The sequence below is a fragment of the Amia ocellicauda genome, chromosome 10 (genome assembly GCF_036373705.1).
Source record: "Amia ocellicauda isolate fAmiCal2 chromosome 10, fAmiCal2.hap1, whole genome shotgun sequence".
Taxonomy (NCBI): Eukaryota; Metazoa; Chordata; class Actinopteri; order Amiiformes; family Amiidae; genus Amia; species Amia ocellicauda.
This window is the reverse complement of record NC_089859.1, coordinates 12607702-12618731: the sequence shown is the minus strand read 5'-3', so window position 1 is coordinate 12618731 and position 11030 is coordinate 12607702. Positions and strand designations below refer to the sequence as shown.

Genomic DNA, 11030 nt, shown 5'->3' with positions numbered 1-11030 from the left:
TGAGTTAACCCACATGGTCTGTTACACAAGTGCTACTGATAAATGGCACAGCAAAGCGAATTCAGATCTTGTAGATTCAATAAGGTGCTCCCAGTAATGCAAGTGTACCCATTCATACTTTGCATATTTCCAAAAGAAATACAATACTTCTGCCTGCGTGTGTGTTATTTGAATACGATTTGTATTTCTTACTGCCATATTGAGGTCTATAACACGATTTTGTTTTGTTCTTTTTTAATGACATTATGTTTTCTACATTTTTAATTTGTTATTTTACAGAGACTTCATTTTCCATTATTTTCAGTCAGGCTTATATACCTCAACAGTATATAACAGCTACTTTCAAAGCAATGCAGCACATCTGATTAAATCCAGTATGCAATGAAATGTGGATACCTGATGAAGAATGTATGCTACTGCAGCCATAAGTGTAACATATCCATTATCCACGTAATGTTACATCATATTAACATCTTTCATCTCAACATGACCACAGCTCTGAACAGTACCCTCCCTATTGGGGACTGAAATTAGTATTCACAAAGCTTTTAATAGGCGGGTGCACAAATCTAGTCCATAAGGACTAGTCCATAGCATTCCCATTGAAAGACAATTATGTAAATTAACCTGCTACTCATCGAATCAAACATAAAACTGTATGAATGTATGTAGTTTTATCTACATACCGGGTGCTTGTAAAATATATACTCCTAGCAGACTTTATGCAATTACATTACAAAAGATATCTACCGACTAAAATGTGCAGATGTTTTTGAGTTTAATGTCATGTGTAAACACTGTAAATATCAAGTTGGAAATCATCTTCTAAACCAAAATGATGGATTCATAATAAAATAATTGCTTTTATGATGAATAGAGCAAATCATATTCTGTACCATTAATTGTCCTTTTTTTATCAAATAATCAAGCCTTCATTTTAAACCAAATCCAGACCCAGATACTTATTTTAAGATAGCTGTTGTACAAGTACAATGCAGTGTGAGGTGAATCCACAGCGAATTTGTATTAACACTAACAAAATTTAGATACATAGCTAAATAGACAATACTTACAGTGCAGATTTATTCAGGTTCATATGGTTATGCTGGGAAAACAGAATAAATGGAGAGGTGGAAATAAATGGCCCTGGGCATATAATGGTTAACATTGTTTATCAGTAAAATTTAGCAACTGGTTCTCTCTTGGCACATTGCATGTTACCTGACTTTGGACAGGGAATTCAAGCAATGAGCCGAGGCTCCAATTAAGAGGCAAGGAAACCAAATATATCAAATTGTCTTGGGGGAAAAGTGTCTGCAGTCATTATGTCATTCAGGTATTTCTGTCATGTTAATCATTAAAAATGTGAGTACAACTACAGCAGAAAAACACAAATACTGGTCAATGTGATAATGGATTCCCAATTAAAACACCACAACAACATATTTTTTCTGGATGGTTTGTGTTCCGCACAGCACAGTCTAACAACTTACAAATTAACGAGACACAGTAAATAAATCGGCATGAATCTGTATTGGAAAAGGGGGAAGTATAGACCTGTGGTGGACACAACTGCGTTTTGTTTGCTTTTAAATGTTTGAGCAAGGCCAAATGGAGTCCAATTATAAAGCTGCAGCATTTGTTTTCCTGTCCATTGTTATTGACAAGCTATTTCATTCATCTGCAGTCCCTTTTATTGGGAAACAACGGGGGAAGTAAAAAGGGGGTCGTTTGGGGTCGGCTGTCTCTTCTGGCAGCATGAGATCTAAGCGTCAGTCTGTCTGGTACTAGCTACTCACTTGATATTCATTAGGGACAGTTATTTAAGCAGTGTATGTACCGTTTCTTTGAGACTCTGCCTGGGTATTTCAACGGTTTAAGAATAGGTCGTGCAACAGAGGATGATATATGTTGCTTTGTTGATCTAACCCCTCTCCCTCTCCCTCTCCCTCTCTCTCCCTCTCTCTCCCAATGTCCCTAAGTGCACTTTTTCTCTTAAAACTGCACATGAAATTGAAATTGTGAAACAGGGAACACGTGCATGACATCAACCATGATCCAAGTACAAATCATATTTGATCTCAACTATGAAGTTTAATATGATGTGAAAATGTTCCACCGGACTTCATTTCCTTGTAAGACTCATTCAATGTGCCTTTTTTAAGAAACTGCTCATGCTTTGTACACAATGACCGAAAAAGCCATTTTATTTAACTGGGGTTGTGGTTGACAAAGGAGGGGAGGAAAGAGATCTGATCCTGTGCTCTAGCAATAGTATGCTACCAGGTAAAAAAAAAAAAAATTGGGACACACCCTTATTATCCCCGGCTAAATTAAGTCCTTTTACTTATCTCCTATTGCAATGCAAACACAAGCATACAATAGGCTACTGGTGTGTGTGTGTGTTCTGTCAGTAAACCAATAAGATATGATAATAAATAAATATAAGGGTGAGTACGATGTTCATCTATGTTTTATAAAACAAATGTTAACCTATAATTAATTAATATTAATTAATTAAGTTAAACAATTAGCTTATCTAATTGACGTGTTTGTAAGCATTGCAAAACCCAAGAACAATTATGAGGCGTGGAAAGCCGAGGAGGATTTACAAAGCCAGATTTAGCAATGCATGGCACACGTCCTCAGTGCTGGCCCATAAATAAAAACAGGGCGGGGGGTGAGGGAGACCACTGAGACATTTCTCCAGTTTCACAGAGGAAGATCGCAGCTGTATTCAACTCCAAATCATCTGGCAACTGCATGATCCATTAAAACTGAAGGATGGCCTTAAGCTGTCATTCTCCCATTTTCACCGAGTTTAATTAAAAGAAAAAAAAGATAAACGGGTGAATAAGAAATGCCTTTATCGAGCATTAAATTAAATTTTTAAGTCAATACGGTATACAAGTTATTACCACAAAACGGTCAAAGTAAAAAACGCACAAAGCCACACAGATGTGACGTGATGTGATGTGATGGAATCTGGCAGTCGCATTAAAGGACATATAACAAGTAGATATGCCACTGAAAAGCCATTCCACATACCTATGTATCTTTCTATCTAACAATAAATACAATGATTAATTGTTAGCTTGTCTTGCTGAATTGTCTATAGTATTTGTGGGGTTTGTTTTCTTTTTACTGTTTTGGTTTATATGATTTGGTGTAAAAAGTTTCAATTAGTTAATCGTTTGTTTATTTTAACCTATCTATTTATGTATGTGCCTGTGTGTGTGTTTGTGTCAATATTGCAGTATCTAGGACTGTATCAAGTTACTTTAAAATCTTTGCATATTTTAGGTGATAATTGTGACGGGGTGAATACAGTCCAAGGACAGCTTAACATATTAAATATATAATACATCTGAGATGCACACATTTTAAGTTACATCAAGAAGTTTAGTTTTACCTGCAGTTGTAGGTTCGGATTTCCTTGTTGTCCCTTTTGCACTTCACTGCTACAAAGATCATTGTGACAAACAGGATGGCAGCAATGGAGCCCAGGGCAATGATGAAGATGAGGGACAGATTGACGGGTCCTATAGACTCCTGTGCGTCCAGGTCGGGTGAGAGGTAGATCACAATAAAGGCGGAGGCCGACAGAGACACCTTGCCGTGGTCGTGCGCCACCACGGTGATCTCATAGGTGGTCTTTGCGTTCTCCCCAAACATCCGGGTGGTGCGCACCTCTCCACTGACCGGGTCTATTTCGAAGAGGGCCCTGTCTCCCTCCGAAATGGAGTAGGACAATCTCCCATTTTCCCCTTCGTCGTAGTCGTCGGCTTTCACCTGGGTCACCAAGTAGCCCACTCCTGCGTTTCTCGGGATGGACACCTCCGCGGTGCCATTGACCAAAGGCGGGGTGGTGATGATGGGAGTGTTGTCATTGACATCTAAGATGATCACCCGCACCGTGGCGTTGCTGGTCAGAGATGGGTTCCCCCCGTCTTTAGCCAAAACCTTGAATTCAAAGGATCGGGTGTGCTCGTGGTTGAATGACCTGAGGGCGATGATGTCCCCTGTGTTGGGGGTTATGGACACATACGTGAAAATGGGCATGTCCCTGACCTGCGATGGCACGATCTGGTAGGACACGCTGCCGTTCAAGCCCAGGTCGGGGTCCCTGGCTGACACGGAGAGAAGGTAAGCCCCCGGGGTGTTGTTTTCTTGGACAATGACTTGGTAAATCGGCTTGGAGAAATGGGGGTGATTGTCATTCTCGTCTGTGATTTTCACTGTGAATGATTTGGTGGTTTTCAGAGAAGGGACGCCACTATCTTCGGCTTGGATGGTCAAGTTATAGGTGTCCCTCTGCTCCCTATCCAGCCGGCCATCTACCAATATGGTGGAGAAGCTCTCGTATTCCTGGAGTCGGAAGGGGACGTTTCCCTGCAGCCTGCATTGCACCCTGCCATTGGCCCCCGAGTCTCTGTCAGATACCCTAACCAGGGCAATGACATACCCCAGAGGGGCATTCTCGCTCACTTCCACCATCTCGCTGTTCACAGACAGCAGATTAATGACGGGCACGTTATCATTAGCGTCCATCACGTTTACAGTCACTTTGCAATGCGCCGGGATGGAGTTGGGACCCAGATCTTTGGCTTGAACATCAATCTCATAGATATTAATCGACTCATAGTCCAAGACCCCGCTCACCGTGATCACCCCGGTGCGAGGGTCGATTTTGAACACGTCCCGGGTTTTCTCTGAGACATAGCTGTTGAAGGAGTACACCACCTCGCCGTTGGTGCCCTCGTCGGGATCTGTTGCATTCAAGTCAATCACTACTGTGTTAATAGGCGAGTTCTCCATCACATTGACAGTGTACACCGGCTCGTCAAAAACAGGGTTGTTATCGTTGGAGTCGATTACTTTGATATTGAGCTCCACGGTGCCAAAATTAGGAGGGTCCCCTCCGTCCAGGGCGGTTATCATGTAGCTGTAGTGGGACTGCGTCTCTCTGTCTAGAGTTTTCTCCACCACCAACTCTGCGAAGCGGGACCCGTCTCCCCTGGTCTTGATCTCCAGTCCAAAGAGATCATTCGGGGTGATCTCGTAGGTTTGCACCCCAAAGCTGCCCGAGTCCGGGTCGTTGGCTCCCTCTAAGGGAATCCGGGTGCCGGGAGCGGCTGTCTCGGAGATCTCCAGGTCTATGTGGTCGGTGGGGAAACTGGGCGCGTTGTCGTTAAGATCCTTGATTTCCACTTTAATCACGCATATCTCCATCGAGTTGGACATCACTTCCAACGAGATGAAACACTTGGGGGACTGTCGGCAAAACATATCCCGGTCGATTTTCTGTTTCGTGACCAGCAGTCCGGCGGGGTTAATGTCCACCAAGTGTGGCGCAGAATTGGAGATGACCCGCAGGGAGGGCTGCCGGGGATCAACTACAAACCCGGCATCTTTGGCGTCCTTGGCGATGTTAGCGATCACAGTCCCTGCTCTCTGCTCCTCATCCACCGAGTATTTCAAATTGATCACAGCATCGGCCCAGGACCAGCAGAGAAGAGCCAGCAAAAGAAATTGTATCAAATCCATTTCCTTGGAGGACATTATACTTGTTGATTTGTCTTTTGTGTTTGAGCTATGTGGAGCAGTATCTCACATCATTTGCATGTGTCCACGTTAGCGCATTTCATTGCATGTTTCCACTGCGCTTATTAGATAAAAAGTTATTATTAAGCCAACGGAGTAGTGGATTTGCGAGGATACATGTATCACTGACCCGCTCCTTTATCTGAATGACTTACTAGGTAGCAGATCTTCGTTTCATCGACTTCATTAGTGTGGAATCGTGTTATTCCGCGGGTTGCATTGCAATAAAACAAAAATATATAATACCAGCATATTTCATACAAGAATCAGATTTTTTTTTTTACCCATGTAGTTTATATTACCTTTAAACTAAAAGCCAGGCAGATATGTTATCACGATCATGATCACGACTAATAATAAAAATAAAAAAAACGAGTTAGGTTTTGTATTTTTTTGAATAACGACAAATAAATTGAATGCGAAAATTCCTTAAAGCCGATCCACGGGGGGTGTGAGAGAATCCATAAAAAAATAATAATAATTAAAAAAAAATGGAAAAATACTTATCACAGCATTCAAATCAATGCAGTAGTATCCAGGGGTATTTTTTCATATAAACTAGCCTTTCAGCGTTTGGTGCGTGCACATTTTCTTCTTTTTCAAAGTATGATCTTTTTAAAACTGTGCTGCCGTTGAGCAGGTGCAAAACGGGGGAAAATCCAGTGGAAACAAGCAGCCTGGGATCTGACAAGACAAGCAAGACGGTGCTGTTGCACAAACACGTCTTAAATCTTCCAGTCCAGTCCACAATCACCACAATGTATTTTTCCTTGTGCCAGAAAAGATGTTTCTCGGAGTATTCAAAGTGTTGCAGCTTTCTTCCTTCTTTCCCCCCCCCAAAGCTCATGAAACAGTGTTTTCCTTGGATGCGAAGGTACAGCTGATATAAAATCCAGTCCTGGTTCATAGGCAGTTCTGATACATAATTACAATAGCGGAGTAACTCTAACACGAAGCTGTTCTGGAGCGGCTTGCGGCGAAATGAAACGCATACAGAAAATCCAGCCTCGCATGCAGTGCAGCCGCCGACCCTCCCCGGCGCTCAGCTCGCATCTCCGGCGCAAACTGCCGGCTGCGCAGCCCTGCGCGCCGCTCAGGCTCAGGACCCGCACCCCCTCCGCCAATCACAGGCCGCACCCGGGGGATTGATTGGGTAGTGGGCGGGGCCACGGCAGCTGCGGCTGAAACTCGGCAAACTTCCTTGCACTTTTTTTCTTTTTTTTCCGGAGCTTGGAGTGAAAAGATAGCATTATAATGGCTACTCATCTGTGCGTTTGCTTTCCCAGCTACTATGAAGTCCTCCAAGTCTTTGTGTCTCTCTTTATATACTTACAGGCCTATATAGATAGATGCATGCATCTTCAGTGTATATGTATGTGAACAAGTTATAGTCTACCTATGCAATGTGAGATGTGTAAGTTGCCTACTTTGGTTGCATGATAGATTCTGTTTCTGTTTTTATTCTTCATATCCGTCATGCCTTTATAATGCTGATGCCGGTTTCCCTCTCGGTTGACAAGCTTCTACTGACGGAGCCGTATGTGTAGTTGTATAAAATCAGCTCATCTGAAACCGTGAGCTCTCGTTACAAACTCCTACATGCTTTTCTATCTTGTCCAAGACTGTTTCAAAGTTAAGCCTCCCATACACACAGCAGCACCAAGACGCACGCATCCCTGTGCACAATGCAAATGCCGCACACATACCAAAGTGGGTGGGCTAGGATAGGCGCTTGAGTTGTAAAACTGCACACAAAAGACTGTCTTGCACCGAAATAAAGGGAATAAGGTTCATTTTTTTATTGTGTTACAGCTGTGGCATCTAATCTATGCCACCTTTGTGTGTGTGTGTGTGTGTGTGTGTGCCATTCACAATCACAAAGTATTTATTAAAAAGAATAGCCTTGCAGGTGGTACTTTTTATCTATGTAAACAGCTTTTATCGTCCCGTTTTTCTCCTAAATAGACATTGAAACGGATGCTTCAGCAGCTTGCCAAAAGCGGGATAATAGCCAATCCTACTTGAATATATTAGGCTGTATTCACTCAGGGTGACTTTGCTCTTTTAAATTACAAGGGAAATAGGAAAAAGTAGCCTCCTCACATACAATCAGAAAGTTCTCACTTAGCCTATACACATGCTGTCTAAATATTATGTTTGAAATTTGCCATCCAGAACCACAATACCTCTTCAAAACTCTTCCCAAAATGAGTCATCCGTACTTTATTAAACATTTAAAGTCGTCGACAAAAGTAGTTACATACAAACCATAACAACAGCAAGGAAATGCTCGGCTTTGCAGCAATGAGATAGATGGCCTTGTTTTTAACTAGGGTTCCTATCTGGATGAAGGTAAGGAAGTGCATAATACAAGTGTGCTCCAATTCGCTTTATTTCGGGTGGAAAACCGCAAAAGTCCCTTAATTATACTTGATAGTTGAGAGTACAATAAAAATGTTGTTTCTGAAAAAGTTCCACGTATTCATCACTTCCCTGTTTTGTTCAGCCGCTGCTGCTGATGAGAATACAAATGAATGTGTGGAGTTTATTTTCTCCCTTTATAAACATCAAACTGACTAAAAGGTGTCTTACTCCCGGGGATGAATCAAACGCATTTGATCACATTTCCAAGTATTTATTGCATCCGCTGCCCACAAAACGCTTTTTTCCTTTCTTGATCTAGTACTCGTGTTCATATTCAACACTTATAGCTTTTTTTCTCACGCAATTGTTTATATATTTTTGTCACACACGCACACACAATGTGAGGATATTTAAAGTCGGTTATTGCAGGGTGGCTGAAACCTTCATCCTTCCATCTTATTTGGATTCATATTCTTTTTGTATAACAAAGCACACTTTATTATGTATTATATTAATTAGATTAGAGTTGATCCCAAACCACGTTCTCAGGTTGCATGCTTGTGTTGTGTTGCTTTCTAATATCTGTTTTTTTTTTTTATTTTGGTAATAAGTCAATGCTATCAGTTTGTTGTTTATTTCTTTACAGATCAAGGTCAGCAAATAAAGTCTATGCACTTGTTTTACCTGCTCCTGGCAAACTTCACCCTGTAAGACAAGGGCCTGATTTACTTAAAAACGTTTGACCCACTTTACCAGTCACAAATTACAAACCCAGAACTTAATGACAGCTTTTCCCTAGTGGAACCCCCCCCCCATTAAGTACAATGTTTGTCATCTGTAATACACAGAGGTATTGACGTAACTCCGGCCAATATCACATGGTATATTGTAACCTGTCGTGATTCATGTATTAAGCTGAGATAATAATAATAATAATATCATCTTAAGATGATACCCAAAAGTATGCAAAGTAGGCCAATTTGTACAAAGACCAGCCTAACACATTATTTGGCAGTATCCTGTTCTGGTGATGAGTGAAACATTGAATTGTTTCAAAAGCAAAAACTGGAAAGTTCATATACAGGTGAAAAGGAGAGGCCGACAATGAAAAAATGAATGGTACTTATGGTGTCAAGCCTAGAATATCTGGAACATCTGTAATGGGATGGGCCTGCTTTACTTTAAATAGATTGCAAAGATGGGAGTGACAGAAAATTGCCAAGGCACACTACTTTGAATGTATAACTATTTGTTGAGGGCTAATCAGACATAGAAACAGAAGTCCTAAGTAAGAAAATAAGATGAGGGCCATACAATCTCCCAAGGATGCATGCAAATAACTCATCCTAAGGTACAAGCAAATGAGTGTATGCTGTAACAGTTTAGTTTATTTAGTTAGTTTAGTTAGTTGCATCAGTTTGGAGATAGTGGTTTGGGCTCTGACTCCTGTGTGGAGGGTCGTGTGTTCACTACCAGGTGGTGCCCTGCTGTTATTCCCTTGGGCAAAGTACTTTACCTAGATTGCTCCAGTAAAAACCCAGCTGTATAAATGGCTAATTGTATGTGTTAAAGAATGTGATATATTGTAAGTTATCCTGGATAAATCCGTCTGCCTAGAAAATAAATAATACATACGATGAAGCATTTTGTTGTATTCCTATTATGCAGTCTTTTAATCAATTGTAATTTTGGGATTTAGGACTTTCTATAAATGTGTTGCATCTAGAAGGTTAGATTATAAGGTGCAAAATGCAATTAGCAGCAACGTCTTTCTTTTGTAATTTTCAATATTACAAGTGTCTTGCTTTGGGGAGGGGGGAGGGGTATAAGTCAAACAGGCAACAAGCTTTGAGATCAGTTTTCACTGGTGTCATTTTAAAATGAAGCAATCCTTCAGTGTTATTATGTTTGGGAGACATGAGGTCAGTTGGTGCATGTTATTATTATTATTATTATTATTATTATTATTATTATTATTATTATTATTATTTAATCATTAGTTTCAGAGGAGGGTTTGGTATGGCATTCCACGATCTTAATGTGTAATCAATATTACCTAAAGGAAAAAAGTTACATTAAGAGAACCATAAGATGTTATGGTTTAAATAGATCCCAATGCATTTATTGATTTATGAAGATTTACATACCGCCTGTCTATTAATGGAGCCCACGCTTCAGCACTCAGTTCTTGATAACTGCGCATGAACTGCGAATAAAGGCTTTTCATTCCTTTCAGTTTGGCATTTGCAATTGCTAGTACTGGAATGCCCTTTCATTCTTGTTGTGAGTCCCTGTATGTATTTAGGTAAACAGAGAAACACAAAACAGTTGTTGGTGATTAAGGACAATTCACTAGAAGTAATTGCAGTGTTTGGGTTTATTCATGGCAGATTAGGTGTGTCTAAAATAAAGAAGAAAGGCCAACAGTGGTTGGAGGCAATGCAAATGTATGGCATTTACTGATATTGTTATGTATAGGAGTGGAGCCAGGAATCAGTTACAGGTATTCAATGAAAGGAATGTTGTCTGACATGCATACTTACAGGCTTACAAAATATATATATAAAGGAAATAAAATCTAAAAGAAAGAAATGTTGAGGCTTATGAAAGGAGTATTGTCCACAAATTTCTGCCACGTAAGGGTAATCGATACATGTTTTTCTTCTCACATTGAAACTGTTGAGATTCCTTATGTGTTTACAGGGTCAAATCTTTGTGTATGTCTTAAAAGACACCTGGACAAAAACAGCAACTCTTTCAACTTCATTTTAATACTTTGATCATTTATTAGAAGTGCTTTGATTTGTCCTCATGACAAACTCAGTACCAACGTGACACTACTGTTCCCATTCTGACATTTCAGATCAGCATTTTACTCTACCCAGCGTGTGCCATTGAGTATTGAGCTGTCTTTGTTGGCAGGAGATTTTAAAGCAGTTGGTTTAGTCCACTCTGATAGTTTTGCTGATTAAGTGGACATACCCTTCCTTCAGATTGTCCAACAATTTATCACCAGCTGTATTTTTAAAGCAAGTCTGATGATAGAATCTAGTAACTCCCCA

At 40.6% G+C, this 11030-nt stretch overlaps 1 protein-coding gene across 4 annotated transcripts in view; it reads right to left on the bottom strand.

Annotated features, from left to right (window-relative positions):
* The window catches only part of pcdh19 (protocadherin 19), a 61113-nt gene extending 54432 nt beyond the window's left edge, over positions 1-6681 (bottom strand). For 2 of the 4 annotated variants that reach the window (XM_066715006.1, XM_066715007.1), the window contains exon 1: positions 3413-6681. In XM_066715006.1, the coding sequence (XP_066571103.1) occupies positions 3413-5562 (2150 nt within the window). In that variant the 5' untranslated portion in view covers positions 5563-6681. The remainder of the gene's footprint in view (positions 1-3412) is intronic. The other 2 variants (XM_066715004.1, XM_066715005.1) reach the window with 1 other exon arrangement.
* Positions 6682-11030: the final 4349 nt, after the last annotated feature.